We start from the raw sequence: 17,311 nt of genomic DNA on the forward strand, positions 1-17,311 counted from the left end.
ACAAGAGACGCTAGGGCAGCAGTTCTCAACCTATGGGTTGTGACTCCTTTGGCAAACCTCTGTCACCAAAAATATTAACATTATAAGCCATAACAGTAACAAAATTATAGTTATGAAGTAGCAACGAAAATAATTTTGTGGTTGGAGGCCACCACAACCTGAGGAACTGTATCAAAGAGTCGTAGCATTAGGAAGGTTGAGAGCCACTGTACTATGGTGGCACAAAGCTTGGACGTAAGCAACGACTGTCTGATCTGACGTAAGACCTACTCCATGGGATGGAACCCATACGTAACAATGCTCAGTGACCAAAAACCAGAGACTAAATAGTCCCAAGACCTAGAGAAACTAAATACTACTGTTCTACACAATGAAAATGAGTCCTAATGACGACATCCCGCTGTATCCATAGATCAGTGCCTTGCTCAGCCGTCATCAGAGAAGCCTCCTCCTGCAGCAATGGGAGCAAATGCAGAGACCCCCAGCCAGACACTGCAGAGAGTGACAGACCTTGGAACGCTCAGCCATAAACACCATGTTTTCATCAAATTTCTCCCTTCAGGGACTAGGATGCCCACAGAATAGGAGGCAAAAAGAGTGGAAGATCCAGAGGGAACAGAGGACACCAAGAAAACGAGGCCCTCTAAGTCCACGTGAGCAAAGAGCCTATGAGCTCACAGACCGACACCACATGCACAGATCTGTACCAGGTCCTTTGCGTATCATTATGGCTTCCGATTTAATGCTTTTATGGATTCCTGAGTGTGGGACCCAGTGGGGCTCTGGTTCTTGTATCTTTTCTTGGGCTCTTCTCCTTTTTAATTGTTTTGATCAATTCTGATTTGATAGTTTTTGTTTTATCTTATTATATTTTAATATATTTTATTATTATACCTTAGAAGACTCTTTTGTTTTCTAAACAGGGTGGATCTGGGTTGGAGGGGAAGTGGGCAGGAACCAGGAGGAGTAGAGGGAGAAAAAAATGTAATCAGAATATATTATATGAAAAAATCCATTTTCAATAAAAGGGAGGGGTGAGGATAACTCTACTTTTAATAATTTTCCCCACCAAACCAAAATCCATTCAAATAACCTGGGTGAACTGTGTACACTGCCCAGCAGGTACAACATAGTATATCCAGATGAGACATTCTTGCTGAGGCCTTTAACCCACACAAGCAGACAGGACACAGACAGTGGACTCAGTACCACAGTCCTCCAGACTTCACTCTTACCCGCTAGCTGCAGCTCTTCAGCTGGATGTCGCAATGGAATTTTCCACTCAGCCCATCTAGGCACAGCCCCTCTGCTTGCTACACTTTACTGCACCATAAGCTGTGCCTACAGTGTGTTCTCTTTCCTTCCTTGGTTCATCTCCATCCTTTCTCTCGTTTCCTTCTGGCAATGTTAGAGACTGAGCCCAAAGCCTCAAACATGGCGAGCATGCAGTCTTCGACTATACCACACCCTCAGTCTATCACTATTCTTAATCCGCACTCTTCTAATAACAGCACTTTCTTTAATGCCCAATTTGTTTCCCATCATGCAAGCATCTGTGTAATCCAGTCTTCCTTTGATACTGCATTTCCAAAACTGAAAGCTTAACTGTAACTCATCATTGGACTTACATTCTATTTCTGATAAACCATCATATGTTCTTCTGTGTCTCTGTGGTGTACGTATGTGTGCATGTATGTGTGCATGTGCTTTTGTTGGATGCCAGATGTCCTCTCTAATCACGGTGTATTTCTGAGACAGGGTTGGTCTGTCACTGAGGTGAGTGACTACAGATGGAGCTGGCTGCAGAGGAGCTCCAGGTATCTGTATGCTCCTCGTCCCACTGATGCACTCAGCTTTTCAGTTGGGTACTGGGATCCAAACTTAGGTCCTCATACTTGCACAGCAAGCACACTTCCAACTGAGTCATCTCACCAAGTCTCGTGTTTCTTTCCACTTATTTCATGTGAATAAATTTGAATTATACATTATTAGGGAAAGAGGAGTGCTATGATTAATGACCCTAGATGGTAGTCGTTATTTTAAATCAATGCCATTATATATACTAACAAGATTCCACATTAAGATTCTCATTATGCCTATGCAATCAACCTTAAATTTCCTCTTAGGAATATCTAGTGTTTTCATAAGTAAAGCTAGCATCTGGAATTGACAAGACAACTTCATGAAAGCATATGGGGTCTTAAGAAAGTCTGACATTCCTTGACATTTTATTATGTCACAGATGTTCGCCCCATCTCTTCATTCTGTGGACCCAAGTCTCAGTCATCTACAGACTTTAATGAACACCAAAACAGACGAAAGTCACCTGAGTTCTGTATCCTTCAACGAGGGCTTTCTGTCGTTTTTCTACTTCTTGAAGTTCTACAAGTTCATTTTCAACAGAAGCAACTTCATCCTTCAAGGCATCAAGTGTACTCTAGAAAGAAATACGTGACTGATGGGGTTTCTGCCTGTCAGAACACTTCAGTCCGAGCTGAAGAATTACTAAAGCATAACTCATTCATCAACAGCAGTGGAGTAAACATTTGAGGACATATAATTGCCATCTTAAATTAATGACTAATACTCATGAACAAATCTAGTCAGTACACCAGACAGGCTTTTAATCACTGACAAAAGGAGAGCTGAGTTCTAACAGAATGGGCGACGCTGACACGTCACGTTTTCTACATTCATTACCTTTTCAATCTCCACCAAGTGTAAGAGCTGAGGGATATGAGAAAATGAACTCAGAACTCAGATGGCAGCAGGGCAAAGTGGCCGTGACTGCCCCCTACTTACGGAGCACACAGAAAACATCCCTTCCTACTCTCTCTTCTGTAAGGTTACATCCTAATCCTTCCTACTTTCCCTAAACCTTTATTTCTGTTTCAAGAACATGAATCTGGGGGAATTTTGTGATTATGTACTTCATGGTCCAAGTGCTTCTTTGCTAAGGTTTGCTTTGTGGAGCTGAGAATGGCGCCCTCGTGTTCAGCCACAGGCAAGCCTGTTGTCTGAGAACTTGGGTTCTTTTTTCTCAGAAACTCTAAAATCTTCCTCCCCCTCTCTTCTCTGGGACACATGTAAACCAATTACTCCTTGGACTTGACTCAGTTGGAAATTCTGTCTGGTTATAAAGGAGCCAAGAACATACTTTCTGGTTTCAAGCAGACCCAGTCTGATGTTGTATCATATGGTAACCATGACACTTACCAATACTTTTGTGCAGTAAAGCTAATGCAATTTTGGATGATTCACTGCTAAAATTAGAGAGTAAATAAACTGTTTTAAGATTGAGACAAAGAGAGAGTTGTTCAAGGTCATAAGTGTTGTCCTGCTAAATGAAATTTAAACTTCTTTTTGGACATAACTGAAAATCTTAAAACTGACATAGAGGAACATAAATATATGCATACTTCTTACTTGACAGATCTAGGGATTTTTCACATTAATAATACAGTATCATGAGGATTTCCACAAGGTCCTCTGACCTACACACACACACACACACACACACACACACACACACACACACACACTACCTTTAATTTCACATTCTCAATATTTAAGGCTTCATTTTCATCTTCCAGTGAGTGAAGTTTTCTAAGAATTTCTTCACATGAATTTTTCCCATGAGTTTCCATTTTCCTCAAGTCTTCCAGAAGATGAGAGATTTGCCTTTATAAAATAAGTGAAAGGATGGAAAGTCTCATTCAAATAATAAGTTTTTTTTTTAAAATTATTCTGGTAGGGTGCATTGATTAAAATTTAAAAAGCATAGAAAGGTAGCAGGATGGATGGAGCAACAGAACAGAAGTACCCTAGGGCTACAGTCAAAGCACCCAGGACTATAAATACATACCTACTGATGATGTCATCTAGTTTATTTCCTACAGGATGCAAGTCTGCCTGGCCTCACACATATGGGTGTGTACACACACACACACACACACACACACACACACACACACAATTGTAGACAAGTTAAAAAGAAGGACCAAGCCAGGCAGTGACACTTCATCTTTAGAAGCAAATCACATGTTAGTTTTCCATAATAAAGCCTAACAGCATAGTAAAAACAAACAAACAAACAAACAAACAAACGGGCCTCTTAAATATCAGGGTCTATTATTGTTCTATTAGCAGAAGTGTCAAAGAATAAAATGTATGTATTTTTACTCATTAACATTCTTTTATGCATTTTAGTCACTTGAATTAAGGGACAATAATTTTGAGATTTTAAAGCACTTACAAAGTTTGCTACCTTCGTATCCTTGTTTAATCGAGAGATATCACTTCCATTTAGGACAAAGTATCTACATTTATAACAAAGAACAGAAACACATCCTCAAGCACAAAGTGCTACACTACAAGCTTCACCTTTAAGGACGGGATATCAAGCAGTGTTTGCATTAGAGGAAGAAAGGCTGAAGCACTGAAGGCTCCTTCACCACAGACTCCAGAACACCCGGAACTGCAGCACTGGGCAGCAATCAGTGTAAACTCTTGCTTACTTCTTCATTGTTTCGATCTGAACTTCCAGTTCAGTTTTTTCTATTGCGATTTTCTCATAACGACTTTTCCAGTCATTGGAAGCTGAGACTGCTTCAGACAACTTGGCTTCCTAAAAATAAACAATGCGTTCAGCTGGTAGCTTAAACCTTGTTTATTTTTTTCAGGTCTTAGATACAAATGCATTATAAATATGAAAACACTCTTCTAAATTTTTCTTAGTGTGCAGCTTTTACTATAGGAAAACTTTAAAGTAAGCTTTAATAAAATATGTACATGACTATTACGTTATTCGCACACAGTAAACTTCCAACTTACCATTTTAAGAAGTTGATGTGACTAGTTATAAGCAATATTTCACAATTAATAAAATTAATTTCTATTTTATGTGTGAACGCATCTTCATTTTCCATTCTTTATACAGAAGAACCATATACATGTGAGAAGAAAGCCTCCCGTAATATACAGAAACCATTTGCAACTCCCCAGCCCACAACATCTCGGATCATCCTCATCTGCCTTTCCAGAGGTTACCGTCAGCCGGACAAGACTGCGGCTGTCAGCACAGGGAGTGCCTAAGCCACGGTGACTGTGAGGCTCACAAAGGAGCACTCTTGTCTGCTTTGTTCATCGCTGTCTGTAGGGGTCTGAGTGGTGCCACGAAGACAGCACACTCTCGGTAAATAAATGTCAGTAGCTCTCTGCAGCGCTAACCCCAGAGCTCTAGCTTCTCTGGCTTTGTCCACATTCCACGGAAGAACAGACTGGCTGGTTCTAAGAATGCCAGTTACCCACACAGCAGAGGACCCAGAAATGGTTTGGACAGCAGTTAACATACTATTTCCTCTGTCCTCCTATCATCCATGCATACAAGAGAGCTTATTGGTCATCTTGTATGTACAAGATATTGTCTATGTTTTTCACAGCAATATTTGTTATACCAAAGACTAGAACCGTATTTCATTTTGTGTAAAATCAATTTTAGTGTAAGTTATAAAGTAAGAGATAGGTTTAACATATACTGTAAAGTTAGTTCCTATCATAATATATACTGTGAGACAGTGTGGAATTGAAAATGAGGAAGAGATGTGTATATTAGATACTTAAAGTCCTCATCTCTTTTTTAACCTGTCCTTATAAAAAGACAAAGCAAGAGCCGCTCACCCTGCACGGCATTGGAACTAGTCCTGCTGCAGCTTCGTAATTAGCACAGACCTCACAGTCCCCTCCTTGCAAACCCTGCCTTCATGGTAATGTGTGCAGACATGCAGTGAAACAAGCAGGGATTCAACGCAACGTCTCAGGGCTGCACTCATCTGTGTTGCAGAGGAGGAGGAATCAAACAAATAGAATCAAACACATGCCATAAACCAGTTAAACAACCCCATAACTCCTAAGGAAATAGAAGCAGTCATTAAAGGTCTCCCAACCAAAAAGAGCCCAGGTCCAGACGGGTTTAGTGCAGAATTCTATCAGACCTTCATAGAAGACCCCATACCAATATTATCCAAACTATTCCACAAAATTGAAACAGATGGAGCACTACCGAATTCCTTCTATGAAGCCACAATTACTCTTCTACCTAAACCATACAAAGACCCAACAAAGAAAGAGAACTTCAGACCAATTTCCCTTATGAATACCAATGCAAAAATACTCAATAAAATTCTGGCAAACCGAATCCAAGAGCACATCAAAACAATCATCCACCATGATCAAGTAGGCTTCAGCCCAGGCATGCAGGGATGGTTTAATATATGGAAAACCATCAACATGATCCATTATATAAACAAACTGAAAGAACAAAACCACATGATCATTTCATTAGATGCTGAGAAAGCATTTGACAAAATTCAACACCCCTTCATGATAAAAGTCCTGGAAAGAATAGGAATTCAAGGCCCATACCTAAACATAGTAAAAGCCATATAGAGCAAACCAGTTGCTAACATTAAACTAAATGGAGAGAAACTTGAAGCAATCCCACTAAAATCAGGGACTAAACAAGGCTGCCCACTCTCTCCCTACTTATTCAATATAGTTCTTGAAGTTCTAGCCAGAGCAATCAGACAACAAAAGGAAATCAAGGGGATACAGATTGGTAAAGAAGTCAAAATATCACTATTTGCAGATGATATGATAGTATATTTAAGTGATCCCAAAAATTCCACCAGAGAACTACTAAAGCTGATAAACAACTTCAACAAAGTGGCTGGGTATAAAATTAACTCAAATAAATCAGTAGCCTTCCTCTACACAAAAGAGAAACAAGGCAAGAAAGAAATTAGGGAAACGACACCCTTCATAATAGACCCAAACAATATAAAGTACCTCGGTGTGACTTTAACCAAGCAAGTAAAAGATCTGTACAACAAGAACTTCAAGACTCTGAAGAAAGAAATTGAAGAGGACCTCAGAAGATGGAAAGATCTCCCATGCTCATGGGTTGGCAGGATTAATATAGTAAAAATGGCCATTTTACCAAAAGCGATCTACAGATTCAATGCAATCCCCATCAAAATACCAATCCAATTCTTCAAAGAGTTAGACAGAACAATTTGCAAATTCATCTGGAATAACAAAAAACCCAGGATAGCTAAAACTATTCTCAACAATAAAAAGGACTTCAGGGGAATCACTATCCTGAACTCAAGCAGTATTACAGAGCAATAGTGATAAAAACTGCATGGTATTGGTACAGAGACAGACAGATAGACCAATGGAATAGAATTGAAGACCCAGAAATGAACCCACACACCTATGGTCACTTGATTTTTGACAAAGGAGCCAAAACCATCCAATGGAAAAAAAATAGCATTTTCAGCAAATGGTCCTGGTTCAACTGGAGGTCAACATGTAGAAGAATGCAAATCGATCCATGCTTATCACCCTGTACAAAGCTTAAGTCCAAGTGGATCAAGGACCTCCACATCAAACCAGATACACTCAAACTAATAGAAGAAAAACTAGGGCAGCATCTCGAACACATGGGCACTGGAAAAAATTTCCTGAACAAAACACCAATGGCTTATACTCTAAGATCAAGAATCAACAAATAGGACCTCCTAAAATGCAAAGCAAAGGAAAAGGACATTTTCAATAGGACATAATGGCAACCAACCAATTGGGAAAAATCTTTACCAATCCTACAACAGATAGAGGGCTTATATCCAAAATATACAAAGAACTCAAGAAGTTAGACCGTAGGGAGACAAATAACCCTATTAAAAAATGGGGTTCAGAGCTAAACAAAGAATTCACAGCTGAGGAATGCTGAATGGCTGAGAAAACACCTAAAAAGAAATGTTCAACATCTTTAGTCATAAGTGAAATGCAAATCAAAACAACCCTGAGATTTCACCTCACACCAGTGAGAATGGCTAAGATCAAAAACTCAGGTGACAACAAATGCTGGCGAGGATGTGGAGAAAGAGGAACACTCCTCCATTGTTGGTGGGATTGCAGACTGGTAAAACCATTCTGGAAATCAGTCTGGAGGTTCCTCAGAAAATTGGACATTGAACTACCTGAGGATCCAGCTATACCTCTCTTGGGCATATACCCAAAAGATGCCCCAACATATAAAAAAGACACGTGCTCCATTATGTTCATAGCAGCCTTATTTATAATAGCCAGAAGCTGGAAAGAACCCAGATGCCCTTCAACAGAGGAATGGATACAGAAAATGTGGTACATCTACACAATGGAATATTACTCAGCTATCAAAAACAATGCCTTTATGAAATTCATAGACAAATGTTGGAACTGGAAAATATCATCCTGAGTGAGGTAACCCAATCACAGAAAAACACACATGGCATGCACTCATTGATAAGTGGCTACTAGCCCAAATGCTTGAATTACCCTAGATGTATAGAACACATGAAACTCAAGACGGATGATCAAAATGTGAATGCTTCACTCCTTCTTTAAAAGGGGGAACAAGAATACCCTTGGCAGGGAATAGAGAGGCAAAGATTAAAACAGAGACAGAAGGAACACCCATTCAGAGCCTGCCCCACATGTGGCCCATACATATATAGCCACCCAATTAGACAAGATGGATGAAGCAAAGAAGTGCAGGCAGACAGGAGCCGGATGTAGATCTCTCCTGAGAGACACAGCCAGAATACAGCAAATACAGAGGCGAATACCAGCAGCAAACCACTGAACTGAGAACAGGATCCCCGTTGAAGGAATCAGAGAAAGAACTGGAAGAGCTTGAAGGGGCTCGAGACCCCTTATGAACAACAATGCCAAGCAACTAGAGCTTCCAGGGACTAAGCCACTACCTAAAGACTATTCATGGACTGACCCTGGACTCTGACCTCATAGGTAGCAATGAATATCCTAGTAAGATCACCAGTGGAAGGGGAAGCCCTGGGTCCTGCTAAGACTGAACCCCCAGTGAACTAGACTGTTGGGGAGAGGGCGGCAATGGGGGAGGATGGGGAGGGGAACACCAATAAAGAAGGGGAGGGGGAAGGATTAGGGGGATGTTTGCCCGGAAACCGGGAAAGGGAATAACATTCGAAATGTAAATAAGAAATACTCAAGTTAATAAAAAAAAAATTAAGACTTCAATATGGTTAATTGTTAAAGGTCTGCTACTTAAAGAGTAGGAAGGGGAGATCATCTCTGGAGGAAAAGCCGTTGGAAGGCAGCTCACTGAGTAAAAGGGAAAGGGCTGTTGACACTGAGCAAGAAGCACTGACAGCCAGAGCAGCAGGACGTTCACAAAGCAGCCAGCTCCTCGCTCGCCCTGAGGGTGCAAAGGAGACAGCATGTAGCAGCCCTGTCTGTTTCTTACACATGCTGCTCCAGCTATCTGAGGTGAGCAGTGCTCTCCCCTAGCTCATAAAGAAGTGAGGTCAGAGAGCTTAAGTGTCCTATATAAAGTTACAAGGTTTCACCAGTGCACAGTCTTTCTAAACTGGCACAGGACTCTGGTGATGTCCTTTAGTGGAAAACCTCAAAAGCATCAATGCCAGGATGAGTGTCCACCACTCTATGCATCTATAGGTATGCGGCCAGGTCACAGCCTTACAGAAGTTGAGCCCAGTCCTCAATTCTTATATCTACTTATATCCAAGTGAATGTAAGTTAAAACATTAGAGCCTTAAAATGGTAACATTTGAGCTTATAAAATATTAACTTGTTTTGTTTGTCCAAGCTTTCATACAAATCTGTTTTCATTCCCAGAAGCTACTAATGAACCTATAAGCCTTAGCATGCGTTCTAAAGAGGTGGGATACTATGAGACACACAAACAGAGAATATATTATTGGATGGCAACTGAATAATGACTTGTCGAGAAGAACAAAGCACTAACTCCATTCTTCAGCTCTGTATTATACTCAGAGATCTCTTTCACATGGTTTGTTTACGTCAGCATATGGTTTCAGATGCATTACAGAGGTCAATTACTGAATAAAGTCATATGGTCTAGTAACACAAATCAGCATTTCCCAAACTGATACTTCTCAGAACCATTTCCAAGAGCTGTTCTGTGGGTAGTGTGGGAAATTCTTACTTCCATGCCCTCATTACTGCATTCTGAAAGCCTTCTCAGGGCCTTCAGTATGTTAGTATGCACTGTAACTTTCCAGTAGGCAAGATGGAGGAAGGCTCACCCTTAGCTGGCTTAGAAGCTTTCAATGTGTGTGTTGGGGAGTGGGTATGGCATATACTGATACCTCCTTTCAGCGGGCCCCAAAAAGTGCTATACAATTCAAAATAAAAATCCAAAGCAAAAAAGATGAACAAATTTTGTAATATTAATAGTAACATGGATAAGAACATCATCATTTAAAGCTTCCAATGCCGACTATGCTAATTAACTATGCTAAGTATGCTAATTAATTATAATAACTATGCTACCTAACTAAATATCCTAACTACAGTAACTATGCTATCCAAATAACCAAATAACTACGTTGTCTAACTGACCATGCTATCTGTTATCTAACCAATCTATCTAACTATGCTAACTCTACTGTCTAACTCTGCTCTCTGACTCTAACTGACGATGGTACTGAAGCACATGAAGATATTCTGTAAGAACATGCACACTCGGGGCTGGAGAGATGGCTCAGTGGTTAAGAGCACTGACTGCTCTTCCAGAGGTCCTGAGTTCAAATCCCAGCAACCACATGGTGGCTCACAACCATCTGTAATGGGATCTGATGCCTTCTTCTTTCTGGTGTGTCTGAGGACAGTGATGACAGTGTACTCATATATATGTATATATATTACAGTAATTAATTTTTTAAGAAAGCACATGCACACTCGCCTGATCTCTGATTTGGGACGTGAGCTGCTCGATGTCCCCTGTAAAGTGTCTCAGCCTCTGTCTGTACACTTTGGACGCTTTTCTCAGAGCTCCAGCCTTCTGCCTGCTGGCTTCTTTGACGGCCGCAGCCTCTTGCTTATTCATTCTCACCTGCAGGTTCCACTTGGCTATTTGGGTTTCCAGGCTCTAAAATTGTAGAAGCAATCAATTACATCAGCACTTCAATGTTTATGTAAATGTTGCAAAACAGCACATATCATCTTCCACACATATTTTATCAAAATAGCTAATCCTGATTGATTAAAAAGATAAAGCGATAAGGGGTGACAAAGTGTCCTGTGACAAGTTAAAAAATGAAAATCCATACGACTTCAGTCTACATAAAACTGACTAGAGACTAACACTTGTTATTGACAGAAGCACCAAGTTACTTGAAGCCCTGTGACGAGGCGTCACTTAGGTGACATGAAGTATGACACCGACATCTAAAGAACGCACACGTCAAGTGCAATCTCCATCGAGTGTACCCACAGCTGGAAAGGAGCTGGCAGCTCTCCAGAGACACAAGAGTTCCTGGGTTTCCAGGACACACAGGGCATGGAGGGTGAAGACAGGATGAGCAGAGAGCCATGAGCAAACAACCAAACAACGTTAGGAACAGAAGCCATGTTCTGCTGCTACAAAGTTCCAGTCAGGAGACTGAAATGTTGCTCCGTCCCACAGTGCCAGACCTGGAGATATCAACTCCAAACCCCAGGCAACTAAATCCCTGGCTACCAGGTCCACACGGCCTACCAGGTCCACACGGCCTACCAGGTCCACACGGCCTGAGGAGCAGGCCGAGCAATGCCTAAGGGTGGCTTGCTGCCATGGGAACAGGATGGCGCTCACTGGCAGGACCAATTCCTTGACACACTAAACCAGACCTCTATCACATGAGAGACCTGCTTTAGTGTGAGAACTTGATATTTTTCTTTCAAATTATTTCAAGTGTCTGAGCATTAAGGGCTGTATGTAAGTACTAATGAACATTAAGTATGTAAAAATCAATGACTACAGACTGTTACGCGTTTGTATTTTGAAAATTATGTGCAAGTTCAAGAATCTAAAATTACAGAATCTGTCTTTGACACTCCCATTCCTAGGACAGCTATTGCAGCAGAAAATACACTTGGTACTCAGAGGAGAAGACGGGCTGTCCCACTTAGTCCTGTGCAAAAGCTGTGTCTCCCTTCCCTTCCTCTAATCCTGGAATAAGGAAACAAGCCTCTGGATTTCAGCACTGCAGACTGTTTAGTCCAAACTAAGTATAAGGACAAACTAAGTTTAAGTCTTAGCTTAAACTAGGAAGCAGCAACTCCCTCTTCAGCGGCCTTTACAAATTATCTTGAACAAACAGACAAAAAAAATTTCCTGGAGCACTACAGTAAATGACAAAACCAATGGAAGCTAAGTCTATGTGTGAGAAAGGACCCACCCACAAGAAATACACGAGTCATTCCTCCAGATGGCCACACGGTGTCACCACCACACTGTGAACAGTTTCTACATTTGCTTAAAAACTTCTTACCCACTGAGTATTTTAAAAAAGAGAAAGACAATAAAGTTAGGAGGAGCATATGCTGGAGGGTGGAAGTGGATGGGATGTATATAATCAAAGTATATTGTATACATTATGAAATTCTCAAACCCTACACTTCAATACTCTAGGGATAGACTGAAATTGGCAAATTATTTTTATAGTTTCAAAATTCGCCAAGTGAATGGATACATATGATAGGAGGATATGCATGCAGATTGTGCTTATATACATCACATTATATCGTAGACTACACATAATCCTCCTGTGTATATATGTGGGTCTAGAGACAGTGGGATATGTATCATGTCATACCAGCAGTCACGATGTTCCTAATGTTAGGACCCTTTAAGAACGTTCCTCATGTTGTGCTGACCCCCCACCATCAAATTATTCTCATTGCTACTGTAATTTTGCTACTGTTGTGAATCATAATTTAAGTATCTATATGCAGGCATCTGATGTGTACCCCTTATAGGGGTCATGACCCACAGGTTGAGAACAAATGTGCTATACAGCTAGATCACTTTCCCTGTCTCCTCTAAAAATACTCTAACTCCAACTGGCAGACTACAGAAATTTAGAAAAAAAAATCAACTCAAAGCATCTTTGGGACAGGTCTGAAAGATTTAAAACATAAATTTATAAAAGGTTTACTGCATGACAACAATAAAAACCTGAGATTTATGTTACCAGACTGAATTCTGGTTTTACACTTAAAAAACAACCTCCTTGTTAAGCCCAAAATCTAATGAGTTAAGTTCTAATCCCTTCACATTATCTACTGCTTTAAATTCCACAATACATGTATAAATACAAGGTATAATCAGAGTGTGTATGAGAAGAAAGGCAGAACAGTGAGGGCCTAAAGTGGTTTTCTGTCTACTGCCCTCGGGGCAGTGCTGGGGTCAGGGGAGTTGGGGGTGGGGGTGGGGGTGCTGCATCCAGTATCAGAAGGGGACACTGCAGCGGAGCTCCAGATTTAGCCTTGTGTTATCTCCAGATGATTATGTATATTAAAGGAAAAGACAAAAATACTGTTAAAATTTACCTTTGAAATTACCTTGTTATTTCCTTTAGATTTGAAAAACATCCTCAACTGCTACTAAAGGATATCATAAGATAATCCGAGCTAGGCGACTGACAGGCTAGATCCCACTGTTTGCCTATGCATGCCTGAACAGCACTGGCACAGCAAATGAGCTTCCCTGTCCTCTCACCCATGCCAAGAGCAGGGAGGATCCATGGAACGGAGCTATGGGAGAAGGTGCTCTAGGGCACGGTATGTGCAGAATGGAGGACTGTTGCTAGAGTTAAGGGAGGGGAATCCAGTGTCTTTACTGGCTACCACTACAGACAATGCATAGTTCCAATCCAAGGGTTACCATAAACACAACCCAAAGTCCTGTACCTAGGGAAGGGAGCAGTAGAGACGGCAGGAGGAGGAGGAGGAGGATGGGAGGGATAGAGGGGAAAACCAGAATAAAGCAGACACGGGTGCAAAATGTCAACGAACAAAATGAAGTGAAACTCAATCTCCACACGTGCTTCCTGGACTAAAATACAAAACAGAAACAATTTCGTACAGGGATCAGACACCTTATGATTAATTTATAAGCATGTGTTTCTCACAGAAATGCCAAAACTACCACCGTTTATTATCACCCCATTCCACAGTCCAGCAATGCTGTCACAGTGAGTTTTTCCTTACTTTTTGTACTTAGCTATAAAAATGAATACTCATGACCTGTATGTGTTCTTTTAACCTTTCATTCTCCACTTCCCTCTTCTGAATTTGGAGCTGTAGGCGATCGTGTACTACCTTGACAGACTGAGAAAACCGGTTTGCTTTCAAAGCACTTTCCTGTAAAAGATAAATAACAGCAAGTTACTGTGTTCCCTGTCCTTGTTAGACCCCAGTCAGACTCACCCTGAGCACATGGGGAAACAGAGCACTCCTTTCCATATGCTGTGGCCTCACCAATGTACTTCATAAAAACTGCATTCATTCGATGCCTCTGATAATCTCCTACAAGTCTTGCTATTTCTCCTCTCAAGTAAAACGTTATGTTAAAACTCTTCCTCCAAACACCAAAATTACTTGATCTTGACAAAAAATAAACTATAAGTATTTTCAGCTGTGTACATGTTTGAGGACACACACACACGCACACACACGCGCACACACACACACACACACACACACACACACACACACACACACACACACACACACACAGGACAGTCTTGGGTGTCATCCCCAGGACCATCATCCAGCTCCTCTCAAACAGGCTCTCCTATTGGCTTGGAGCTTATGAAGTAAACCGGTCTGACTGGCCAGTGAGTCACAGTCATCTTCCCATCTCTCTCCTTCCAGGCCCAGAATCACGGGGTGTTAGGAACTCACCTCAGATCCTGGTCTCCGACAGACCCATCACCCAACCCACAAGTATGCATTCCTGGTGACTTATGTTAAGTGGACTAAATAGCAAAACCGCACCCCCAAAACAAGCCAACGAACCTTAGAAAGATGTTCTATTTGATACATGTAAGTTAATACTGATCAAAACTGTCATAAAGCCTTTATTATAACTATAACTGAGGACATGAAAACGGAGGGAGTAAGGAAAGGGAGCCAATGCTAACAAAATATGATAGCTTAAGGACAAAAGCTCAAAATGTGTTTACCTTTTCATTATGAAAGAGACATGAAAGTTCTTGGATATAGGTCTCCTTTTCAAGTACCTTCTTCTTGAGGTCCTTCAGGAAATACAAGGTAAGAATTAGATAATATTTAGGTAATATTGGCCAAAACCCAACAGCATGCAAAGCAAAGGTAAAAGTCAGAAAGAATGGCTAACAAATGGAAAAGCTTACTCTGTTCTCACTGTCACTGTCACTGAGATCCTTCAACAAGCAGGGTGGGCGGGGTCCTGTCTGTAAGAAAGATCACCAACATCTGAAGCCACAGTTCTAAGCCCGAGTACCGTCTGTCTTGCTTGGGAAGTCATTGTCTATGGATATCGACCCGCATGGAGGGGGTTGCCAATATTTTCTATCTGTACATCACCTCTATGCTGTGCTATCTTACTTTAGAAGCTTCTTAGCTTGATATAATTATATTTTAATATTTTACTTTGGTTTCTATAGTTTGTATATCTTTTCAAAAACAACAACAACAACAAAAACCCTACCCATCCTTTACCCAGCCAACGTCCTAAGTAATTCCACTATACCCAGTCATTCTCTCCCCTCCCTCCCTGAGAATTGAGCCCAGGGCATGGTGTACGTCAGTTAATCAGTCTCTCACTGACCTACATCCCTGGTCCTTAAATTATAACTATTTCCTAATGTGAACTCTGCAGATGGACTGTGTGGAATGTGAAATGAACACACCTCTGAGATGGTAGGGAGGGCAGTCCTGCACTGTGCATGTGCTCTGAATGGAAAGAATAAAACACAGCACAGGCATCCGTGAAGACCAGCACAGGCAGCGGCCATGCACCGCGCCGACTCTTAGGTGAGACTGCTGCCTGAGGCTCAGCACTGTCTTGCACATAATTTACAATCTCTCTCCAAAAAATGCCTCAAAAAGTATAGGCCAATGATATGATACACAAAAATCACACACACACATCGCTCTCTCTCTCTCGCTCTCTCTCTCTCTCTCTCTCTCTCTCTCACCTATTTTCTAAAGAATCACAGAGTGCTATTTAAAAAGAGGCATTATACCTTTAATTCTAGCAGTGGGGGCGGGAAACAGGATATGGTAATAGGTGGATGAATGCTCAAATATATTATACACATATTTGAAATGTCATGAAACCCATTATTTAAAACAATACATGCTAATTAAATAAAAATAAAAATAGAATAAATTGAATAGGATACTAATTGTTTTAAAAAATACCAATAGATCTAAACAGGCATTTCTCAAAGACACAGATGGTTAATAGGTACAGGGCAGTGCTTAGCATCACGGGTCATCAGACAAAATCAAATCTAAGCCACACTGAGTACCAAAAGCTTAGGAAAAGATGAGGAGCAAAGTGCTGGCAAGGACATGGAGGACAGGGACTTGTCTATGCTACTGACGAGGATGTAAATCAGCCCAGACAACCGAAGTGTCTAACGACTGATGGGTCAATGGATACCATGCATGGTGTATATACACAATGATGGGTCAATGGATACCATGCATGGTGTATATGCACAATGATGGGTCAATGGATACCATGCATGGTGTATATGCACAATGATGGGTCAATGGATACCATGCATGGTGTATATGCACAATGATGGGTCAATGGATACCATGCATGGTGTATATGCACAATGATGGGTCAATGGATACCATGCATGGTGTATATACACAATGATGGGTCAATGGATACCATGCATGGTGTATATACACAATGATGGGTCAATGGATACCATGCATGGTGTATATGCACAATGAAATACTGTTCAGTCGTTAAAAAGTTAACCCTGCCATTTGCTTTACAGTGAAGAAGTGAAAATCATGCAGAACAAATACAAAAGGGCAAGATCATGATGTTTCTTACATGTGGAATATGACAACTGATTTTATAGACATTTTTATAGAAAACTGTAAAAAAGGTAGCCACATGTCAGAGAGAGTAGGCAGAGTGGGAAGAAATGGGAAAGGGTGAGCCATGGCCACTAGGAGGAGCCAAGAGTAGAGAGGAGCCAGAGGCTGGCCTGAGAGCTCACAGTTGTGAAACAGAAAGACCATGCACAGCACCGTTTATTAGTGTGGGGAGAAAGTGTGTATAAACAATGACACACATGAGAGCTTAAACTATGCGCCTCTTAAACATTTCTACAGCAGCTAAATTAACTAACATTAAAAATAGACATTTAGGGGGTTGGGGACTTAGCTCAGTGGTAGAGCGCTTGCCTAG

General features: G+C 41.1%; 1 protein-coding gene across 1 annotated transcript in view; it reads right to left on the reverse strand.

Moving 5' to 3' along the window:
- The window catches only part of Odf2l (outer dense fiber of sperm tails 2 like), a 36,316-nt gene that overhangs the window by 9,526 nt on the left and 9,479 nt on the right, over positions 1-17,311 (reverse strand). Inside the window, exons 5-11 of the mRNA XM_032897222.1 lie at positions 15,264-15,323; positions 15,075-15,146; positions 14,134-14,250; positions 10,808-10,993; positions 4,518-4,627; positions 3,546-3,681; positions 2,327-2,437 (exon numbers count right to left, since the gene is read on the reverse strand). Coding sequence (XP_032753113.1) covers positions 2,327-2,437; positions 3,546-3,681; positions 4,518-4,627; positions 10,808-10,993; positions 14,134-14,250; positions 15,075-15,146; positions 15,264-15,323 — 792 coding nt within the window. The remainder of the gene's footprint in view (positions 1-2,326; positions 2,438-3,545; positions 3,682-4,517; positions 4,628-10,807; positions 10,994-14,133; positions 14,251-15,074; positions 15,147-15,263; positions 15,324-17,311) is intronic.

Source organism: Rattus rattus, chromosome 3, assembly GCF_011064425.1.
Source record: "Rattus rattus isolate New Zealand chromosome 3, Rrattus_CSIRO_v1, whole genome shotgun sequence".
Classification (NCBI taxonomy): Eukaryota; Metazoa; Chordata; class Mammalia; order Rodentia; family Muridae; genus Rattus; species Rattus rattus.